Here is a 24,605-nt window from a genome sequence, read left to right on the forward strand (position 1 = left end):
CCACAAGTTGTGGCCCTTGTCCCTTCTTATATAAATTGGAATTGCCAGAAGAAGTTTAGGTCTCTTCTTTTGTAAGTACCCTTCAAGTAAATATACTTCTCCCTTAGATACATTGTTTTCAGCAGAGGCATCTGTATTCCATAGGGAATTGCACTCCATAAACAGTGTCTGTAAGCCTAAGCAAAAGTGCAATCCTAATTCCAGGCAAGGCACCCCTGATGGGGTCCATCTGCTGTCCCGTACACCTCTCTTTCTGCAGGGTTGCTTGCTGCCTTTGGTGGTCTTCTCATCCCCACATCTCACCTGACTTCTCAGGTGTGTAGGATGGCAGCTGGTTTTAACGGAGTCTTGGAGTAAACTTCCCTGAAGATTGCCTTGTTCTTTAGGGTGCACAAGTGAGGAAGCTGAGGTTTAGTACTCCCTCAAGGGTTAGATATACCTGAGTCCTTGCCATAATCTTGGATTTTACATTTCACATCTTTTTGCATGTCTTTCTTCCATCTTATCTCTGTGTTACAGATCAGAAAATACCCAAGGCAATCGCTTAAATAAAAGCTTCACATTCCAGTCCATCGGAATAACAATAATTTGTCATGGAGAATTTTTCCGTCTCTCTGGTCCTTCTCTCTGACAGTGCAGAGTTTGTTATATTTTATGGTATAACTGAAATTTATTGATGTAAGAGCTATCATTTTCATACAAATTTATCTCTGGTTTTAACTCCACAGACTTGAATGAAGGTATACAATGGATCTTTTTTCCCAGTGCTTTATTTCAAAACATTGGAAGTAAAGTTTCTTGGACTCAGTTTGCATTACATCAGCTTTCTCACAGGAAAGATATTTTTTTCTTAGCATCCTGGATCAATCTAAAGTCTAGGACAAATATAGGACTCATTAAATGCCATTTGTCTGAGAAACAGAATAATGAGATTGTACAATGATGTTATGTGTCTGAATATGTATCTTTTTAGCAACTAGGACACAGGACCAGGATTCAGGAAGCCATTTGGCAAACATAAAATTAAGCACTTAACGATTCTGTGCCTCATATCTTCCATCTGTAAAATGGGGACAGTGATATTTCCTTCTTTGAATAGCACTTTTTGATTTAATGATCTATGATTATCGTTATTACTGTTCAGAGTGGCATCAACTCTGTTCTGAATTGGTTATAATTAGAATGTTTAGATGAATGAAAGCAATTACAGAGTCCGTATGCCGCAAACATTTAAGCCTGTGATTAATTTTATGTACGTAAGTAACAGCAGTTACTGCCGTGAAGCTGCTCACGTGAATAAAATTAAGACCATTTGAAGTGTTTGCAGGTCCATGAATGGAAGGCTCTAAGAAACCTCAGTTCTAAAGTAGAAATAAATAATAGTAGACTTCTCAGGGAAATGTCCACAAAACTTACTTTAACTTTGTGCTACAGCATGTTGTGGAATGAGTCTTAATTTGGTTCACAAAACTCAATTGTTACAGCCATTGATAATAAGTATTGTCTTTCACATCACCCAGTATGTTTTTGCAGAAAAGTAATCCTCCGTTAAATTTTGGCTATAGCTCAAAAGCTTATTGTTAAATATGTTTTGTTGATAAGAAACCTGACTCATGGCAGGCTATGCTGTGAATGACTGATTACCAGGGGTATCAAAGAGACCTATTTCCATTCCACTCCCAGAACAGTTATCTTTAGACTCATTCAAGAAAGGTTTTGTTTCATTCAAAAGAAATAATTTCTTTTTTATGTTGCAAGAGTTTTGTTTTCTATACGGTGACAGCTATTCAGCTTTGCCAAAGGCAGGGAAAAAAGTCACCCAAAGATATGTTCAAAGAAATTCTCCAGTAGCAGTGGAAAACCATAGTGTTATGCAGACTTGCCAGATGTACATTATGAAAAGCAAATTCTGGCTTGCTGCAGTTGAGCAGTGGAACCCAGGGCTAGCTGGGGTGCAGGTTGGCTTCTGACCATATGCTGCAATCAGATGGCCCTTGGTTGCTGACTGGAACAGAAATCACATAGATCCAAACACAGCCTGCTGCAATCTGATAGTGGAATCGTTTAGCTGTTGGGTACCATTCTGTTTTCCATCCTCCAGTTACCTTTACTTTTCTTGTTTATACAGTTGATGGTTTGGATAAGGCTTCAATCGCTAACTCGGATGGACCAGCCCCAGGATCCCAAACTCCCCCTTTCAAGAGGAAGGGCAAACTGTCCACCATTGGCAAGATCTTTAAACCTTGGAAATGGCGGAAGAAGAAGACTAGTGACAAATTCAGAGAAACGTCAGCAGGTATGTATGTGGCCTTTTGGTGGAAAAGAATAGGAAACATTGGGATGGCTTTGCAGAGTAATATTTGAAAAGCTCTTGGTGCTTTTTAGATGGCAGTGATTGTTTAGGCACAGTATTTGACATAGAGGAAAGCAGTTTGATCCTTAGCAAATTAAAAACTTAATTTTTTTCAGCTTCTTTTCTGAACTTATCATCAAAAATACACAGTTTATTTGTTTGCTATACATCATATGTGATATTCTTTCAGTGTTGATAGTACTTTGTTTTTTAACCAAGAAACACTAGGGTGTGTATTACATATTCTCAGATATGTTGTAAATGTCCCTATGTCCTCCTAATAGTTAATGGCTTGTATTATGAAACAAACCTTGCCTTCATGGGGACAGAAGTTTGGTCTGTCTTGGAGGTAGAGAATCAGACATAGCCATGCCCAGCAGACGAACAAGGATCAGCTTTGTCACCACTGCCTTCATAAAGGCTGTTCTGCCCCTTCAGTCCCCTATTGGCAAGGTTTGAAAAATGGTCTGAAGTAAAATGCTGTGGTTGCATTATGTTCCTTCTGAAAAGAGGAATATGTGAGGGCTGGGGTTCAGTCAGCTAAACACAGATGCCTGGTGCCACCTGAGATGCTCTGGGCTGCTCCCCAGAAGGCTCTGTGTCATATTTGTCATTTCCGTACAGACATTTCCAAAACTGTGGGTCATCTCAAGTGGCTGTAGACACCCAAGTTTAGGAAACTGAACACTACCCTGCATATATGTGTGTGTGTCTTTGTGTGTTACAGCTCTGACCAAGCTTTCTCCAGAAAATCCCAAATTTCTGTTTCGGGATTCAGACACTTGATGCTGTGCTTTTGTAAATTTGAGTCAACTCAGAGTCCAGTGAGCATCTATGAACTCTTCAGATTCATTACCGCAGTGCAAGCCCTCTGTCCACTGTCCTCCATGGTTCTAGGCAATAAAACCAATACTAGTCTCCTAAGGTCTTATTAGCAGTGTCTCCTGAGCTCTTAGGAGTACACTGCTTGACATTTTAACACCATACCAGCCTCGGGCAATTACTGCAAGGAACATTCTGGTTTTACAATTTAACTTCTAAACCATCTTTTCTTTACACAAGAAAGCAAAAAGAAAACATCTTCTCTGGTGTCTTCATCACTCCAGATACCAGCTGAAGTCTTGCACAGCCTTTATGGGATCTTCAAATTCTCCCGTCTCTCTCTTTTCTTTTTCTTGTTTTTAAAATTTTCCTGCATACCCTGCAAGAAAACCCCCACAACTTCTTACACTGCTGCAATCAAAGAAATTCCCTCAGTCTGACATTTCCGTCATTGCTTTCAGTTTCCTTCAGCTTCCCCAGTACCTTTATCATATTGCTAGAGCAATGTTATTTCTAGTTAATGACTCCTGGATGTTCTGCAGCTGCTGTTGGACAGGTATGTAATTTTATATGCACTGAATTCTTCAGAATAATCACCATTCATAAGCTGTGTATACAGAGATTCCTCAAACTGTCACAACATATTAGCATATGTTAAATTGCTATGCTATTAAATCATAATGCATGTGTCATTTGGCAGGGTTTTTTTACAAATTAATATCTGGTAAATTCATGTTAAGTACAGTATTTCTTACATTGTACTGTCTTTAGAGGGACTCAATCTAGGCTTACAAGCACGACACATCAGTTCTTTTAATACCAAGGCAAATCATGTGATTGTGTTTCTTTTACAAAATGAAGAAAATAAGGACAATGTTTCCAAAAGTGCCTCTTTAGTTACTTGTGTGTACTTAATTTGATTGTCTCCTTTATGATGGTGTGGTCCCTCAAGTCCTTTCAGGGTTGTGGAGAACCCATGGTTCCCATTGGCACTGACTTCAGATGGACTTACTCAGGACAACTTAGTTCAAGGTGAGCACCTGAGAAATGGAAGTGCCCAGCAGTAGCTGTAATGGACAGAAAACAGAAACTCATCTCAGAACTAATTAAAATTCAGCTTTAAAACTATGCTATAGATGCAAATAAACAAACTTTGAGTCACAAACAGCCACACTAGTTGATAATGAAGGTTGTTACTTCTCTCCCTGGACCTTGCTGCATTTATATGCCTAGATCATCAGAGCTAATGTGCTAATCACATTGCAGCAGAGTATGTGTAATATTTTACATTTTGAGTCTGATTTTGCCCTGTGTGCTCCCAGTGTATTTATTACTCTTAAGAAAGAGGTAATAACTGGGAAGCAGCATCCGTCCTACCTACCTCAAAACTAGTTTTCAAGTGGTGACTTGTCTTCCCAGTTCTTTTGGCTGTATCTGTCTGCCTTCACTGCCTCCTTTCCACTGGCACCAGTTTTGTGATGAGCAGATCACAAACCTGATCCAGCTAAAAACAAATCCAGGAAAACTGAAGAAGAAGTAGTAGTTTTCACTGTCCTGCAAAGGTTACCACTTGGTAATTACTATCAAAGGTGATTACTCTAAATAAAGCACACTGAAGCAGAGAGGAAAAACAGACCCACTCTTTTGAATGACTTCTTAAAGTTTAGACAACCTGGGCTGTTTTGTTTTTTTTTTTGTTTCACCTGTGGTTTTGCAGCAGTGCATTTCAAGTCTGGGAGCTAAAGGAGGAATACAGACCTCCTTGTCTGTTTTTCAAAGTCAAAGCTTTATTTTTGTGATCAGTGTTTTCTTGAAAATGGGGAGTGTCAGTGTGCAAACATAAATGCATGTAAGTGAGGAGAATTTGCACTGCAAATTAGCAGAAGAGCAGAGTCTATGGTGAAAGATAAGTATAGTCCATAGATCATATATGTGGGAGCTCTTTTGGTCAGTTGAATACATGATAATTTATAATTATATATGGAAAAGTGGAAGTTAATTATCTGCACTATGGAATATCTCTGTAAATGCTAAAGCTGATGGCAAAAGTTCAGTGTAGGGGGATGTAACACTTAGATGACTGAAATCTCTGCTCTAAGTCCAGTCACAAGACTTTATATATAATAGGCCTTTGTGGCACAAAAGCAACTAACATAATTGATTCCCTAAGTGCTTAATGTATCTTGTGTATCTAAAACTATCATCTATATAGACTTAAATTATCCTGAAAAACCTTTAATTTTTTACTTCATTGTTTAGCTAGCATCCTGCTAGGTAGCCATCAATGTAGTACATACCAAGCTTTTATACATTAAGGACTGTAATTATATTTAATCACATAATACAAAATAGCTAATAAAGCACAAAACCTTTCATACATAAAGAGCAGTATTTCAGTGCCTAAATGGTTTGTGAAGACTAAATATGCAAAATTTAGTGCACGTCTTGGTGAACAGATCCTAAAATATTTTACAGGAGATTCGGGAACTTCTGATATTTTTTCATTATTCACTAGTTTAATCCCTTTTCTTTCTCTAAAGGAGTACTTTCCCTCGGTTTTTAATAATGTTCTGCTTATCTATCCTGCTACACTATAAAGTCTTCTTTATTTAGGTGGTGTTATAGAAACATAGAAATGTAGGGAATTCATTTCAGATTTTCAAAACTTTGGTATCATCTTGTGCTTTCAGCATATCAGCTTGTATTTGTATGTCCCAGTTTACATTCATTTTGTCAACCATCAGCCATCGCAATTTTCAGTGCTTTTTTTCTTAAATTGAAGCTAGGATTTTTGTAATACCTGCAAATCTTGACTCTAACCTCAGAAACAGCAAGACTGGCTTTCTAAGCTGGGGAGGTGAAAAGAAAGTAAATCTGGACAGGATGAGTTCTGAAAATAAATGAAAGGTTCCCAAATAGTTATCGTATCATATGAGAGTTTTAATTTCATGTGAGAGTTTTGTCCCTTCTGACTCTCTGTGACCTGCAAATTCAGGCAGTTGGAAATACAAAAGTGGCACAAGAGCAGTTCCCAGAGCTTTTTTGTTGACAAAGTAGAATGTATGTAAGTATTGACTTATCTCCACAGAGTGAGGATTTGGAGTACCTCTTTAAGGCATATAGTTTAGTCTTGCTTAAGTGTTACTGATGTTTACCCTCCTATCTACATACAAGGCACATGTTTTCTCCCAAGCCTAGTTGTACTTTCCAACCTCTGCCAGCTGCCTGCTGTAGCCTTTACATAACTTCCATTCAAGCTGGTTACCCAGTGTTAGTACTGGTAGTGCTCATAGGGGTGATCCAGAGTAGTTTGTGTTGACTTCCAGTGCCCTCCTGCAGTTTCTCCTCTGTCTTGGCTAGAAATGCAGATTAATTCCCCACATATTTCCTTATAGGGTATAATAGGTTTAAACTGTACTGTTCTACAGCAGTAAGGTAAGGGTTGTGACTCCAGAAATCCCAGAAGCAGACAGGATGCCAACCTCAGCTGCATCATGAATGAGCTGTACCTTTTCAGCACAAATCAGGTTAGCTTGCAGTGAAAGTATATCTTTAAATGCTTGAGGACTACTTTACTGTCAGGAAGGTCTAGAGCTATAGTGCGATACTTACTGTTTTTAAGCTCTACGTGTATAAGGTATAGAATTACTTATGTTTGTATATGTGCTTCATGTGAGGCTGTAATTTGACATTAAACGTAGTTTGGGTTGCATTCATCCTGACTCAGATAGTAGTTTTGGGGAGGGGAAATATAGTTATCCCTATATTTCTTGAAGAAACAGACTCAGGACCCAACAGACACTGAGAGGGTGCATTTACCTCTCAAGTTGACCCTTGTTGTGTGATAATTGACACAGAAGAAGAAACTTGCTTATCTAACTTGAGAAAGAAATGGGAAAAAATCCATAGAAAATAAAAAACCTACAGAAGATCCTCCTCCTCAGACTACTCAGTCAGACTTTTATTTACATTACAGAATGGGAGGTCTGTGTGTATGCATGCATCTTACATGCAGGAAGCCCGTTTCCAAGCCTGAGACCATGGGAAATGGTACAACGATCTGCATATTTACTGCGTATTCTCTTAACAGGGCTGCAACTTGATAGATCTGTGTGCAGCTGAAGAAAGAGTTTCTTCTAGCACAGAATGCAGGCTATCGGAAAGAGCACTTACTGCTTTCCCTTGAGTTTTTAGTAGGCTTTTTGAAATAGCTTCTTGCTCCAGCCTTGACAGGGCATGTACCGTGCAGTGCTTTCATAAGGTCTCACATGAGTCTCCTATGGTAGCAACTGAAAGGTGTTCAGAAACAGCAAATACCACAGACATAAAAAAAAAATATGGGGGACTAAATGTGGAAGTATCTGTTCCCAATGTGGGAATGATGGTTGGAATTTTTTCCTGTAGCAACATATTTTCCATGCTGTATCTCAGAAAATTTGTTCTCTGGGCATGGTTGTATACTTTCTGCCTAGAGGGCTTTCAAAATTAAGTAAAAACAAACAGTAAATGGCATCATCTCAAGGGTTTCTTCCGTCTGCAATGTTTTCCTGTGAAGGAAAAGAAAGCAGCAGTTTGTGTCTTGGCACGAAGTGGATGCCACTTCAAAGCTCTACAGCAAGAGTGTATGCAGACAGGGAGCAGAAGGCAATTTTAGCTCTTCCTAGGTCAGAGAAAAATTAAAAATCCAATTTCTCAAGCTTCTTTTGGAAGAGCAAAACTGAAGACTGGAGAATATCCAGAATCTCACAGCATTCTTTGAGTCAGGGAATGAGTTTTAAGACTGCCTAAGGTTTATGGGGGTAGGGAGAGAGGGATGGAAATGGCTTTCTGGGGTAACTTTTCTTTCTGATTAGCATAACTGTTATTTGTATTGGGCTAAAAATGCAAATGTTTGTGGGATCCCTTTGGTGTGTAAGATTTACTCAAGTACATGAAGCCTGCATACAATGGTATAAATGCACTTATTTTCTGACAGTTACACCTGAAGTCAGGTCAAACTTTGCTTTTGACTGCAGTAGGGGATGGATTTGTACATGGGATTTTTTGAGTCTTCTGGAGCTCAGTGCAATTGATCATAAATCTGGTCATAAATTTCTAATCTGTGAAATGGCAATAGTTATGTCTAAGGGATATTACAAAACCTATGCAATGTTGATAAAATGCTTTAAAGTTCTTCCAGTAAAAATGTAAGGAGTTAATGTCTTTTAATGCCAGTTGACATTTTTCATGATAATTCATTCAGTATTGTAGAACTGAAAAAATGTGTCATCCTGAAAACTAGAGAGACACTGATGTGGGGTCTGATTCAGTGTTCTTAAACTTCATGTAAAGGTTGTAATCGTTTTCAAGTGGTATTGGAATAAGTCCTACAAATAAATATATGAGAGACCATCTCATTTCACTGTCCCCAGGAAAAGAGATGTGGAAAGGAAAAGGAGAGGAAGAACAGTTGGAAGTAAATAATATTTGTAAAGCTGAAATAAGAGGATACTTGTATTCCAAACAACAAAAGGGATATAAAGTATGTACATAAAGAGTTCATCGCTGGGGTCTATGGCAAAGGAGATTTCACTCTGCTGGAAAATACATCTTTCTGGAAAGATTAAGACCCTCAATCTGTGCCTGCCCACATAGTCCTCTGACTTCATGGCCCCTCATCTCTTTTAAAGCAGTCTTTGTTGGACTGAATGTTCACCTATATTAAAAACCCTTTGCAAGAGCAGGGAATGCTATGTTTTGTTTGCCATGGCAATGTGTGACACACAGTTACAAAGCATACACCTTAAAAAATAATGGAGAAAAACTGGGATTTCTCCTAATCGTTTAAGATTGAGACCCAATCTAACCTGATCTGTGTTTGGTCTACCACACTCTCCCCAGGGTGTCTGGCTTGTACTGAGAGTCTGCAGCCACACTCATGGGTTCCTTTATATTGTCAGATGTGATTTGAAGGGTGTGAAGGTTTGATCTTTAACAGACAGATCCCACAAAGTACTTGAGTATACAAACACAGACTTAATGCCAACTTACATGTTCTTGAGCCAGTACTGTTTGCATTCGTGAGCTCTCGATCTCTCAGGCACAGGTAGTTTGATCTGGACCAGTCAAGATGATTACTGCCCCAGTTTTGTTGCCTGGATCTGGTGCTATTTTGGCAGGGAAATGCATCCTATTGATGCAGTTGCTGAGTCCCCTCACTTTGCAGTGTGAGACAAATTCAGTGCTGTAAATTTGAGGTGCACAGAATCTGCTTCATCCTCTGATCAACTGTCCCCTTCCATGGTGGAGGGGGGGAGTAGAAAGCCATGAGCAGTGATGTCATCAAACATCTGAGGTCAGCCAGCCTGGTGGTGAGTTGCTGCAGGGAAAGACGTTTTGCTGTACATGGAGGGTACCTTTCTTGAAAGAGCCAAACGCCTCTCTCTGTGCCTTCACAGGAGCCATCACTTCACTGTATGGGTGTTCCCCTCCAGCTGGGCTAGTGCAAGTGAGATTGACAATAATTGTTGCAGTATTTAATCTGCATGCAACAGTTAGACTGGCCCTAGAGACTGGATTATTTGATGACATAAATAACCCTGTCCCATAGAATTAGTAGGGTGAGTCTAGAGTGGCTGAAGCTTTGCCGCATGCCCTCAGTCTGAGCTCAAAGCATCACTCAGGTTTTGATGTCTGTGTGTAAACAGGATAAGGGTGAGAGGTTAACTTTTCCTAACAGTGAAGACAGGATCTTACAAATGATGCCCACATTTTATGGTCCATGAACCATTGTTTCACAGATCATTATGTTAGATTCCCAGATCACTGAGCAAATTGGTGTTGGTTTAGGGGTGGGGTGCAGTGGCGGCTTATTATGTTTTGCCATCTGTAAACACTTTTCCTTATAAAACTATTTAGCATTTTTTCCATGGGAAATAAACATAATAATTAAAATGCTTCATGACACAGTCTTTTTTGCTAGCTTGTTTGTTTTTTCTTTTTTTATTTTCTGCTGTATGTTGAGGTTTTTTGAAACTTAAAACCAGGATTCTGTATTTTTTCCCTGAAAGCCAACCAGCCTGCATGTTATTTCCTTTTAGAACACAACTTTCTAGCCTCTGTTTCAGGTTTGGTCGGTTTTGGTTTTTTTTTCCCTTTAAAACAGTTTGCTGCACAAAGGCTAGTCCATGAGTTGCTTCCTCTGACCAGGCTTTGTTTTTCTCCCAGCTCGAAACATCTACAAAGCAGAAGGAGGTATCTCCAGCTAAGCTAGTCAATCCAGTCCATGGGAAAGAGATGCTTTTACATGTTAAATTCCTACACTAGAGTGAGTTCAACTTCATTCTGGGAAGTACCTTTTTCCATTGACTGGAAAAGAAGCCTCGCAGAGTCTTGCTCAGCTGAAGATACTGGATCATATGAATCCTCACCTTCTGTGCCTGAAAGTGTGGAACAATACTTTCAAAGGGCATTCATGAAAACCCAGACTACTTCTACAGAATCAGAGGAAACAAGATTTCTCAGGGTTACTATACAATAAGAAATCTTTTTGTACGTGTTTCACAGGCATTGGCAGTATGAGAATAAATCTATTCTTAACTGTGCTTTTTCTTTAGTGTTGGAAAGGAAGATTTCGACAAGACAAAGCAGAGAGGAGCTGATAAGAAGGGGAGTGCTGAAGGAAATGCCAGAGCAAGGTGATAACACGTTAACTAGAATTTAGTTACTAAGTGCTAAACATGGATAATAAAACCACTATTGCATTGTTTCCATGTAGTGCAAATAGGTATGCAGAGACAAATATGAGTATGAGAGGATATTTCGGCCAGTTGACAAAGAACTGAAGTTGCAGTTGAGATTTGTGGTCTGTAACTCCTGCCACAGGTACATCATATGACTTCTGGTCACACCCTTAACTATTTTGGTGCTCCCTGTAAATAATGTGACCCCTGTGGTTTCTACTTACTGCTTGACAGAGTATTTTGAAGGTAGTGATTAACATGTTTTTTGAGTCAAGGTCTGCTGCCTGAAGCAACTAGGGTATAATGTCAAAAATCTTGGCTGAAAAATTAGAGGCTTTGGGACCCCAAGCAAATCAATAGCATCCATTTCAGATATCAAAAAGTACCAGTGCTGGGATTGTATAGGTCCTATCACTAGCACACAGACCACATTCACAAATGGCACAGGCATAAAACTGTGGGGAAGATGCCATTTGTTTCAAAATGCTGTAAGGTTTAGTAACTGATACTAACCAGAATTTGTGTTTCAAAAAAACATGAGTAAGCCATAGTTAATACCTCTGTGCTACATCTGTTTATATTTCTAATGGTATTCTTTCTAATATTCCTGATCTTGTGTGGAGACCTCATAGCACCCTATCTGAAGGGGGCCTACAAGGATGCCAGCAAAGGATTTTTCATCAGGGACTACAGCAATAGGACAAGGGGTAATGGGTTCAAACTTAAACAGGGGAAGTTTAGGTTAGATGTAAGGAGGATGTCCTTTACTATAATAGTGGTGAGGTACTGGAATGGGTTGCCCAAAGAAGCTGTGAATGCTCCATCCCTGGCAGTGTTCAAGGCCAGGCTGGACAGAGCCTTGGGCAACACAGTCTAGTGTGAAGCGTCCCTGCTCATGTCAGGGGGGTTGGAACTAGATGATCTTAAGGTCCTTTCCAACCCAAACCATTCTGTGATTCTGTGGTCTTCTGTAAGATCAAATAAAAATCAAGTGAGTAAAATAAACTTCCTGTAGCTTGAAATTAACCCATTTATCATGTTATCTCAGAGTATAAGAATTCCATGATCACCAGAATTATTTTTCTCCTAGAAATTGTGTTACTCTTCCTGAGTGGAAGAATCGTGAAAGAATCAGTGTGTATGGTTCATATCATATACATTGATATTTAGTAGTAAAGGACTTGTTTGCTAACGTGATGTCACTTGTCTTTGCAGTGTTTCGATAATTACCAGACTATGACATTCAGCATAGCTGGCTTCTGAATTTGTCTCTGCCACTGTCTTTGTCTTAAGACATGTAGTTTCTCCATACCTCAGTGTGCCCATCTGTGAATTTGTTATGTTTTACTATATGCTTTACTGGGGAGCTGCCTCACTTTGTCCATTGATGGTTGTAAATTGCACTTAGACTGCTGGGATAATTAATGAAATGTGCTAACATTTCAGGATGGTCACAATCTGAACATAAATAATATAATTTGTGCTAAAAGTACGTATGCTTTGGTCATCAGTGTCCTTGACCCTCTATTCCATTCTTAAAATGGACTTTGGCCCCTTATGGAGGTTGAGCAAAGTGAGAAAAGGACATAGAGATGAACAATTTTCTCTCCTTCCTCCCATCTTAAGAAGGCCATTAATCCAGTTGGTGTTGCCGTCATCATGCTGTACTCCATGTCTTATGAAAATTACAATTTTTTAAGGATCATTTTGAAAGAAGATAGAATTTGTTTGAAGATGCTAAAAATGGAGATGCAGAAAGATGGTTGTTGAGCAGTGTGAAGGCAGTTAGAAGGAATGACTGGAGATAAAAGCTAAATGAAGAAATTACATAGAGTTTTGAAATGTGAGAGGTAAGAAATAAGAAGTGACAGCGTTTCATGCTGATGAAGAACAACCAAGTGGAAAATGGCAAGTGCCACTTTGGAAGCAGGAGGTGTTTGTAGAACTGTGACAGAAATAAGTGCCATACACGGAAGCAGAATGGAAATAATGGATTTATGAACATTTGGAAGAGAGAAGCTAAAGAAATTGAATGTTACGGTAAGGTAAGAAGGAAATCTTGTGCAACTGTCAGCTTAGAGTGAATGAGACAAAGTTAAGAAGGCAGAACTTAGGTTTTACAGATCGAGTTGAAGTCAGTGTATGGGTGAGAACAAAGCCATCAGCTTAACCCATGGAGCACCTGAAGTGGTAAGAGAGAGGCTGCATAGTTGTGTTGAAACCAGAGAAATGCCAGTCATCCAGGTCGGATAGCACACAGCAAGGAAGAGGAGAAGAAGAGAGTGGATTTACCATAATTAATGAAGAACCAGTGGGAGAAACCAGAAGAGATGCCCTGTCAATTTGCATAATTTTTGGATGGCCAGCAATAGAATTCTGCAGAAGTAAAGCATCTGGGTTAACGGCAGGTGGGGCGTGAGCAACCAAGTATAGCAAGCCTTAGAAATGACCACAGAAGAAAATCACAGCAAAGAGAACAGAAAGCAGTAAATATGGGAAAAAAGCAAGCTGTGAACTGGCAAGAGTCTGTGGCATTTTTCAGGATTATAGAGAAAAATAAAAAGGGAAAGAAGTTTCTTTTCAGGTTTTAAAAAGAACCTTGTATTTGAGGTAGTCTGGGTAAGTAAAATATCATCAGAGCTGGGAAAGAATTTAATGGATAATGTAATAATGGTGTGTGATATGTGATGCAGGAAGACTTCACCTTGATTCTTGAATTCATTAACTGAGCACACATGTTCTGAGAACTTCTGTCTGAATTTACCTGCTGGGATGCACCACAGTAGTCATGCGATTCTGCCTCCTAATTGTCTATATTTGGGGCATATTGGAACACACTGCAGCTCCATTGTGGTCCATGCATGCATTTCTTTGCTGTGTAAATCAAGGTGCAGGGAGGAAGAGAACAGGACACTAAAGTGTACAGATGCAAAGCTGGACCTGAAAACCTACATGCACTTCCAGGCCCACTGCTGCAGAGGTGTCCACCTAGAGGATGTGGAAGCCTATAGAGTTCCTTTACAGAGTTACTTTTCAGAGCAGATCTGCAGACTGGATGTTTCACATCTGAGTAAGTCTTTCTGCTTTGCTTCCATGGAAACTTGAAAGCACAGGGATGCTGTGGGTTGTTAATAGGTGTAAGGAAGCAGTTAAACTAAGCAACAGCTTTTTAATCTTCATTTCAGATGGTGATGTAACAGTAAATTTTGAAACTTCAAATGGACACACCATAGCCATTGGTGAAGAAACCATACAGGAAGAAAATGTGCTAATAGCCAGTGGGGATAATGGTATTTCATCAGAGAAAGCATCAACACTGGAAGGGAAAACAGAGGATCAAAAAGGTAAGCAAACACATTCTTCACAAAGTATTTTTTACATACTTAAAATATTAACACAGTCTTCCATGCTTTGAGTTCTGTTCTGCCATGAAGAAGTCAGCAGAACCTACCGAAAAGGTAAGACTTGTGAAACATCAGTATTTCTTCACTGGTAGACATGACTTTTACTGTGGATGTAGTAAGGACATAAAGAGAAGCATGGTCTGAGCATGAAAATGTGTGCAAGGATGTTTGATTTCTAAATTCAATGTGAGCCTTCTTTCCTTGGCAAGCTTTGGTTTCAGGTTTTCCTTTTGTGAAAGAAGACACAAAACGCATATGCATCACCATGTAGTACCACTGTAGAAATGGCTCATGGGTTGAATGTTCAAAAGTGTTAAAGCCACTTAAAAACCATGTATCATTTTAAAAGTAGCTGCAGCAACTCATTGCTATTGGTTTTCATTAGATCTTAAACACTTGCTATCCAGTACTGTAGAAATATGAAAGGGGCTATATCACTACCATGTTTATGGAAAATATGCCTTATGACTGTGGGGTTTTCTGTAGATGAATTGCAGTAATACTGTTAAATATTCAGCATCCCCAGAGTTCATGTTAATGTCATTACCTCTACTCAAATCTACCTTGGAAACAAGAGTTTGACTGAGTAAGGTAAAAGTAAAAATTAATGCGGAATCACAAGATTTGGACCAGTTTTCTTTCTGTAGCATCTTAAATAATGCATCACTTCTTTTCCCTGCCAAAAAGTGTTCTTAAATACTATTCCATTTATCGGATTTTCCAAAAGAGCAAGGACACAAGCGATCAAGAACTCTATGGCTGGCTGTAAGACTGAGCAGCCTTTTCAATGCCTTCTGGTAACCTCTACCTAGTGATGAATGAGCCTCTGGAGGTTGAGAGGGTCAGTTCAGCTAACACAAAAATTTGAATTCTTCTCTGAGCTATGTAAATCACTTGACCATGTAGAAAGTGCCTGGATTTCCATGGAGAACAGCCTTTTTGATGAGATTTCTAGTACTTCCTGTCTCCCAGCAAAGCAGAAATACAAGATTAGCCTTTTTTCATGACATTTAAATATGTCTATCTTTTGGTGCCAACTGGAACCAGATGTGTCTTGGGTGAGGGGGAAAGAATTATAAAAGCCATGGAAAACACCTTTAAAATGGTTCAGGTTACCTTTGGGGTTAGATCAGACCACTTATTATTTTATGCATCCCTAAATATAGCCTTTGGAACTGTCAGGTCTTGGAAGTTTTCCTAAGGTACAGATTTTTTTTAGAAATACACATTTCTAACTCTGAAATCCCCTCTGGCTGACTTTGCAGAATGTAGAACTCCATTGAAGCAGGAAAGGTTCGATATCTATTTCAAACACATTATTACCCCCTGCACTTCTTATATGTTGGGTTGCCCTTACAGGGAGAAATTAGAGAAGATTTCTGTTCAGGAGTAGACCCAGTACAGAAGAATGTACAGCTATCACTCCAGTCCATCGCAGAAAATGAAGTATATATGGAGGAAGGAGAACAAAAAAGAGTAAACTTCATGTTTTAGGCTTCATACAATGCCAGTCTGACCATATAGAAGATGCAAAGCACTATAAGTATACTTTCCTTTTATATCTAAACATGAAGTTCTTCTACATGTAAACATCTTGACTTGCCCGAGAAGGAAAACAGATTTATTGCAGAGGAATATTTGCCCAGAAAAAGGTGTTAAGGATCAGTTCCACACATCAGCAGCAGTGTTACAGAGTGCAAATCCAGTACAATTGACTGGATAGTCATTGTGAATACACTTCGGTTATTCTGAACTGTTCTGAAGTTATTCTGAAAACACTGTCTTCTGCTCGATAAAATGTTCTGGTGCTTCAGATCACAGCCCTCTGTCGTGAGAACTGAGATAGGTGGAGTGAATACTAGCTGGACAGTATCCCAGGAGTAATGGATGCAAGGAGTTCATCTTCAGGAAGGCTAATGTTAGGCATTTTAGAGTCATGAATTCTTATAGGTAAATCTTAAAGGAAGTTATATACACTTTCCATGTTTGTAACATGGGATTAATTCCTGCTATGCAGTAGCACAGAGTGCTATAGTTCCAACTCTGGCTGAATCAAAATGTTCTAAAAAATACATCTCAGCCCCTGAAAGTTCTGAGGTTATTTTAAACGGCTTTTATGCAATGGTGGTGGTCTTTACTTGCTCCCTTGTTCAGCGGGTCTTGAAAATGGCCTTCTCATATGAATATGATAATGACCACTGGAGCTGGAAACTTAGAAAGAACAAGTGATACAGGCAGATTGTGACAATACGGCAGCAATGCGTGGTAAAATGCGTAATATGTTGGGACTTAGAAGAAGTTAAAGGAAAAAAGTTGTTTCAGCATGAGCCATGGAAATACGGTATCAACAGGGCAAAGAAAGGGCTCAGCAACACAAGGTAAAAATGAGTTAAGCAGAAGTGGGTAAAGAAGATGACCCCTGAAATCTGTTCCCTGTGTTGCCAGGCAGCTTCATAAATTGTGTACCCCCATCTGCTGCCTGTCGGTTCACAGGTGCCTTTGGTACTTGGTGAAAAAAGTTCCCTTTGGCAGTTTAACAGTGGAACTGTTACTGTTTGTAGTAATGATGTCAGTCATCCAGACAGGGTGTTTAAAAAGAAATTTCTCGTTTATGGCAGGATAATAAGAAGCTGGTGACCGTTTTACATAAACCAGGTAATCGATGGATAAAACTTTGCAGATATGGAATCAGAGAAATACTTTTTCTGCACCATTTATTCACATTGCTTGTACTGAGTTGAATTCTGAATTCTTTTATTTTGACTAAGAAAAGTCCCTAGCATCTTTTGCAGAAAATAAACAGCTGATCTGTACCCATTCTCTGTGAACACCCTGGTTACCTGGGCAGCAGACTGAACTTTACCATCATGGCAGGGCAGACCTGTGGCACTTGCCTGCAGTAGCCCAAGCAGACCCCAACGCTTCAGGTTCCAGGAGTGGTATGAGCATTGCAGAGGGGATCCAGGGAATCTCTGCCTTCTGCCCCTTTCAGCAGTGTTGAAGAAGATTAAAAGCCACATCAGTGGAGTAGGTGTCAAAATTGTCACTGTTTGCCTCCTAGGTATAGGGACAGAGCATGCTCATACAGCATGCATGCTGCACATTGTAAAACTTCACAATGCTGTGTCAGGGCTGCTTTTCTCCTTTCATGCTCCCAGAATGTTTCTGGCACAGAGATGTAACACAGAACCCTGAGTTTATATCTGAGTTCGGTTTGTAAACTTAGGTCTTGCTCATTTTTATCATAGCAAGGCAAATGTTTTCATGATTCTGGTAGATACTTTCACATTTAATTGTTAGCTTGTGCTTGAGGAAGTGAAAGGCTCAGTAACCCTTAGCAAGAGACTGCCAGGAAAGAAGTAGCAAGAAGTTTCTTTTTGCATACCATCAGTCAGGTGTGGTTGATAAACAGTTGCACTGCAGGAAGCCAGAGCTCTGTTGTGGATGCTGTGAGTGTTGTGGGTGATATGGAGCATGAGCTTCTGAAATATTCCTATGGCACTGATAGCAGACTGATCTGCTCAGCTTTTCTTTCGTCCTTCAGTGAAGGAAACAGTTTGTAGACCAGTTTACAAATTAATTCATAGGATAAATCTGCATAGTGTTTTTTCCCCACAAGATAAATCTTATATCAGAGCTGGCAAAAGTTCTAGATCTTAGTACATTGGGTTCAGAGGTTCTTTCCTCTTGGTTTGCTGTCTCTTAAGTCTAATGTTAACTTTAATCTTTTTCTCATGGGTATCAAAAAAAGACAAGCTCTGATCTTACAAGCATGCATTGCTGCTGACCAGTGCTTTAGTTTCTCTACCAAGGAATGTTCTTCAAAGTCAATTTTTCTAGGTTCATTTTCTCAGAAATCTTCGCTTTATTCCCCCAAGGTGGAACAAAACCTGTTGAATTTAAGATAGTAAGCCTCATCTTCCAGGATCTCAGCCAAGGGCCTGCTTTCTCTCAGAAAACTAAAGTTGCAGACCACTCACTGTGAGAGACAAGGCAGACTTTCTTCCCTCTTGCATGCCTAGCTGACCTCCTACACTCCCGATCTCTGTAGATTATTGATACGAGCATTGTACATAAAAGGTTTTTTGGTTATGTTCTTTTTTTTGCCTGACTCCTGAAGATTCTCTCACGCCAGCTGAATTATTTGCTGGCTAGAACCGGTTCTTCCAAGAATAGTGTATCTCCAATTCGTCACCTGAACTATGTAAATGAGGCTGAATCCAAAGCTTCCTAAAAGGAAAGCTACTCTAGATAAAGATGTAGTCAGGCAGAGCCTGTCCACGAAGTCAGCCAGGCTGGCTCATGCCAGTAGGATGACACAAGAGGCACAGGCTTTCACCCACAGAAGCTGAGTGGCAGAGGAAAGCCCCAGATTTGTAAAACTGCTACTACTTTCTTTTTTTATAGGAAAGATATCCTTAATATGGCTCGAAAAAGAAGGTGGTAGATATGATTTTAATGAACTAACCTTTGAATTATTTGAACATACCTGCACAGAAAGTGTAAGGGAACGTAGAAGCCTACATGCCTTTGACTTTCCAAGTCTTACATAGGCCAAAAGATGGTGAAGGTGTGCAGCTGACAGTGAAGATATTTTAGTATCCTCTCTTAATTTAACAGCTTACTTTTTGCACAAAAGTTGGACAGTTACCAGTGTAAAATTACAGTCAATGTTTTGGTTTGTTGGTTGTTTTTTTTCCTTTTTCATCTTGGAACCAATGCAAAATATCTGAACGTAGTTGCTTTAGGTGAGATGTCACACCTGTCCCTTGCTCCTCTCTCCTGTTTTCTACACCGTCTCTGTTACACAGCCTCTTGGACATGGTGCTGCTGAAATCACAGAGTAAGATCTGGAAGTCTACAGACATACAGATCTGCTCATCCATCTCTAAGAAAGATTAATTCAAAACTGAAAAGAGCTGCAAAAAGCATCATGAGACAGCTGTTCTTGTTCAGCCTAGCAAAACGGAGCCCGAGAGAGCCTGAGTGTATTTCATGAATGTAACAGTTGGTATATAGCCAGGAGAGAACATGGCTAAAGGACAATGCTGGCACAAGTAGAAAGGAATAAACAGTGCCTTGAAATACATTTAGACTGGAAATTAAAGGAAGCTTTCTAACAATTAGAATGGGTCTTTTCTTGAACAGAATTTTAGTAGCATAGCAGGAACAAAAAATGGAGCTGGCTGAATCTGAAGTTTATGAAAGGATTTGTATGAGTTGACCACCTGCATCAGCACAGTCAGTGAGTCCAAAAAAGAGACAAAAGACACCTTGTGTTGCCCTGTGTCCCATATTCCTGAATGGCAGCTTCCTGGGTTTTGATTAATCTAAACACAGCTCTCTGTGCAGGCTGGAAAGGAAACTCATGGTTCTCAAAACTCTCAGTGAGTTTCATTTTGCAGGAAGTTATCCTGCAAAAAGCAGCAAATCATACGTTATTTGTAACTTCCATTTTACACAGTGTTACTCCACTCAGTTGTGCTCATCTTCCAGGAGAAGGATGCTTTGCAGTTGATGTAGATTATATGCTTGTGCTACAGCATTACTGTTTTCCCATGAACTAGCTTCATGTCACTGCTCTAGCTGTAGAAACAAAAATATCAGCACTGTATGATAAAGTCCTGGGGTAGAAAAGCTTTGGTCTTTGGTTCCTTAGACGTTTACAAAGGTAAAGAAAAAAAATTGCATTATACAAACCAGTCATGTATGGCTTCTGTAACAATGGGCAGGATTTTCGTAGGTCCAGTTGGTCCAGAGTTTGTAAAAAGTCCCACATTTAGCATCCAAAATAAGTAATCTGATTTTCCAGTGCATACGACACATTGGCATCTTGCTGAAAGTCTTTGAGGTTTCATGAATCCCCACAAGAGCTGTTGTATACTGAGTACGTTCTAACCCTGACCATCATTTAGGTGTTTACATGAGAGCACAGCTTTCTTAAGAGTCTGGCCCCAATCCCAGTTTCTGGAAACAAGAAAATCTCATCTCAAAATGAGCTTTCTTGAAAATCTGACCTTTGGAAAACATATTCTAAACATAAACATATTGAATAAAATGCTTAATGAAATATTAATATTTGCTTTGCTTTTCTATTTAAAGAGTAATTTATAGACAGATTGGTTTTACAGCAGATGTCTTGATCAAGGCAGCAGGGAACAAAAAATATTCCTATCTGATGGTCTTTTGAGACCTTCAGTTAGAAGGTCAGGTTGTGCTGAACAGATGTCTACATTAAGAAAAACAGCGGTAATATGAATACATTGCAGCTGGTGCTGAGGTACCTGGGAGATTGGCTTGAACAAATAGATGGGTCTGAACTGACTCAGATGCCTCCTTGTTTTGGCAAAAGATGCAAAAGAAAGAGCAGGCATGAAGACCAAGGGTCCATATTCAAGCAGAATCATGGTAGGGAAGTACAATTACAACATAATTCTATCTGGAGCCATTTACAGACATCAGATCGTCCCTGTCGTGTTCAAGATCAAACCACTGTTGCCATTATTAGTTATTTGTATTGCTACAGTACTTGGTATATACCAGGAATTTATTGTAGTGTCTTACAAAAATGCAGAAAACCCTCAAAAAGCTTCAACATACTTGCACTGAAAGAGAGGACACTGGGGCTAGGCACTGAAAAAGAAGAGGGAACCAGACCAGGATAACAAGCACAATGCCAGCAGCCTAAGAATGGACCGCTTTAGCATAACAGCAAAGGGGAATTTGAGAGAGGACAGTGACTGTTCACAAAGCCTGATGGGCAGCAGAAGAATAGTAATGAAAAGCATCTGCTTCAAAACCTTGCTTCTTTGGTATAAAGTTCAGGTAGGAACTGGAAATACATATCCCAAGAGTAAATGAAAAACAATAGTTTGAGCAAGATCAGACAAACACTGGGATCAGTCAAGTTTATATCTGATGAGATAAAAAAGAGGAAGCTTACAAAGATAAAAACAACAAAGCTAACAAGATGACAAGAGGGATGATGTGGTCAAAGGTAATCATCTTCACTATAGCCTTCCTCATGGCTACATGCAAAAAGCAGATTCACTGGTCAAGGCCAAGGAAAGGGCATGTACATAATGAAGGGGCAGTCAAGACTCAGCGAGTGCTGTAACTGTCTGAGCTGATATGATGCTGCTGTGCACAAAAGGTCTGCCAGTCTTTGGTATGATGTACATAACAGCTTGGAAAGAGTGGTCCTAGGTAAAAATTATCTCAGTGATGGCATAATATTTAATTTAAAATCAATGTTACATAAATTGCCAGTTTTAATCATAACTGAAATCTACAAGCAAGAGTTTTGATGTGAATGAACCATTTAATTTTTTGTTTTCATTTATAGTTTTTTGTTATTTCTCTAAAGAAAATGTGAAAACTATTGGTTGGTTGTCACTAAGATATATTTATTTGCAACCAACTAAAGCTTTAGCCCTATATTTTGTACTATTTTTCCTGAATCAGAAGATAAGTTCTAATATACATTGTTTAATCAGTTACATACTTTAATGTACATTGACTGAGATTCTAAATAATTGCATGTTTTACTTTAGAATACAGTGATTGATGCAGTTCTTTTTACTGGGTTATTGTTTTCTTTTCAGTATTTTCTCTGTTAATATGACTGGAAACAAAACACGGTAATGGTGTTGAAGTACAGAAGTTTTATTTTTTTTTCTTTTTAGTAGAAAACATTGTAGTCTATTGGACCTGTAAGTAGAAGGTACATAAAAAATCTTTTACACTTGAAATTCTTTCTGATCATTGTGGCCTTCAAGATCTTTAAAATATAAAATCTTCTTTTGCCTTGTTTGTTATAAATGGAGTTAAAATTTGTAAGTGTCCTGCTTTTTCAGAATTAAATCAGTTTTTCAACTTTGAATGAAGGTAGGTAGAATTTCACAAGGAGATGCATTTTGCTATTAAAAAGGGGAGCAAACTAACAAATATGTATGTTTCTTTCTTTTCCAAAGTCTTTGTCTGGTTCTGAGTTCTTTCTCTGTAAAACAATAAGGCAGTACAAGAATCTGCTCAAAAGAATCTGTTTGAAAGCTGTAAAATGTTGCTATGCAATGGTTTTTGCAAGATATTAGCAAAACTATATTGGTCTATAATGGGCTGGAAATGAAGGACGAAGCCACTGGACTGCTGGTGTAATTCCTTCTGTTCATTAAGAGATATGATGTGTGCATGCTGCTTTTAATAACTGCAGGTGATGCATTAGGTCCATGTTAAAAAGCCTTAAGCCAGAGGTTGAAAAGGCTTTGTTCCTGAGATGAAGAATGTCTCTGTTGTCAAACACGTTACTTGTTTTTCATCTACTAATCTTAGAATGAAAAGGTGCTGCTTATCTCTTGGGAATCTTTTACATGGGAAGGAGGAGCATGAGGAATAGATATTTAATATATGTAACTGTGAGGCTCTAGTAAGAATATATTGCAAGGGATGAATTGGTTTTCTCTTGAGTGATAAGAGACTGATAGGAGTCCTTGCAATGTTTGCTTGGCTCCTTTCTTCCCCAGCCACTGTAGTTTATAGTAAAATGAAAATAAAGCAAATATGATTCTGGTGGTATGCTCTTGCTTTTATGATACTCTTTTTCTGGAAGGTTTGGGAAGGCTATCTGGAGGCCAAACGAACAGAGTTGGTGTAGGTGAATAGATAAAGATTCCCATCTAGGAACAGCTAGTCTTACAACCATAGTGATTATGTTGCAAAATTTTATGTTGACTGTAAATGGCTCACCTACATTAACAGTACAGTTGGCATTAGGCATGCAGTTTTGAAGTTAATTTCCATGACACATTCCCTTTTACCCTTCTTTGGTTTGCAGAACACACAAGCCAGGTTTCTTTTGGATGAAACTAAGCCAAAAGATGCATTCAGGAACTTGTGCTCCCAGCATTTCTGGGCATGCAGTCTACAGCACTAGCCTGAAGGTAGTCCGAAGCTGTCTCCTGAAATGCACACTGTGGACATTGGGTCCTCAGTGCTGCCTCTTTCACTCTACAGAGCTGTTTCTATTGCATAACACTATATATACAGTCCAAATTCCTGTTGACTAAGGAAAGGATGATTCTTGAAACTGCAGTCTTGTAACAGTACCCAAAGAGCTTGCAGGAGAGGAGAGCGTTCCCATGGCAAATGATACGCTATTTGATTTAGCTTCATCTCTTTGTGAAGAGTAGAAGTACTCTGGGGAAGATACCCAAAATAAAGTTGCTGTGAGTAAGCAGCTTGCAGCTTAGGAGCGTGGGTTGCTTCAGAGGAAAGTTTCAGCTGCATAGCCATATTTGAATCCATGGTTAAGAGAATGGCCCTGTTCACATTCAGGTTCACATGAATTTGAGTTTTCTAGCCTTTTGTTCTCAGAGGGCTGGAAAGAAGCTGAGGGGATTTGTTAGAAATGTCATTTCCCTTGTTTAGTTTTCAGCCAGTAGTCTAGTTGGGCATACTGAGCATTAGGAATGATCCTTGGAGGTCTAGAGTAGACGAGACTGAAAGAAGTGCCAGGCAAAAATCTTCCATGAGGAAGACTCGAATTGAGATGGATGGTAATTTTGTCTGGGATAATACTTCAGTAAGAGGCAGAAAATGAAGTCTCTCCTGATTCCCAAGAGCTCAAGCAGCAAAAAGTAGTCGTTGTTGTCGGGCTTGTTGTTGAATGTATGTGGCGTTATATGTGTTGGCTTCTGTTCACTTTCTTATCCATAGAGAGCACTACTGATCACTGCCCAGAAATACCGGCATCCCATGCTCCACCACTACCCAAGCCTAAGCCTAAATCTAAAAAAGCTCTGCTACCACCAAAAAACGCTGTTGCTGCTTCCACCACCACCAGCCATAAGAGTAACGAAGCACCTCATGCTAAAAAAAAGGGAAGGGCTCCTGCTAAGCAGCCTCCTCTCCCACCACCCAAGCCAACAAGTCACAGTGCAAATCGAGACACTGGTGAGTACTGCACAGGCAGTGCCAGTTCTGGTGGGCGCATGTGCATGGGGGTGCTTGGCTTGGTCTGACAATAACTTCTGCCTTTGCACATAGCAGTGTTATTAAAGAGCATGCCATGGATGTTTTTTCCTGCTCAGCTTCCCACCGAGCTCTGGTTCTGCTGTCTGCAAACACCCCGGACAGATCACTTTGCTGTTTAACGAATATGTGCACAACACCAAGCACACCAGAGACAATATTGAACTCCCAGTCCATGTGTGAATGCTGGCAACAAAATAACCCAAAGAACTGCTGAAGAATCAGCAGGGAAAAAGGTGACTTCTGAAAGGAAACACATGAGGTGTCCCAAAGTAA

The 24,605-nt window shown here is 39.5% G+C and overlaps 1 protein-coding gene across 2 annotated transcripts in view; it reads left to right on the forward strand.

The window, feature by feature from the left end:
• Positions 1-24,605, forward strand: part of PHACTR2 (phosphatase and actin regulator 2) — a 78,025-nt gene that overhangs the window by 25,619 nt on the left and 27,801 nt on the right. The window contains exons 2-5 of one of the 2 annotated variants that reach the window (XM_031049827.2): positions 2,129-2,296; positions 10,771-10,851; positions 14,082-14,240; positions 24,015-24,251. In XM_031049827.2, coding sequence (XP_030905687.2) covers positions 2,129-2,296; positions 10,771-10,851; positions 14,082-14,240; positions 24,015-24,251 — 645 coding nt within the window. The remainder of the gene's footprint in view (positions 1-2,128; positions 2,297-10,770; positions 10,852-14,081; positions 14,241-24,014; positions 24,252-24,605) is intronic. The other variant, XM_034060942.1, reaches the window with a different exon arrangement.

This window comes from Melopsittacus undulatus, chromosome 3 (genome assembly GCF_012275295.1).
Source record: "Melopsittacus undulatus isolate bMelUnd1 chromosome 3, bMelUnd1.mat.Z, whole genome shotgun sequence".
In the NCBI taxonomy this organism is placed as follows: Eukaryota; Metazoa; Chordata; class Aves; order Psittaciformes; family Psittaculidae; genus Melopsittacus; species Melopsittacus undulatus.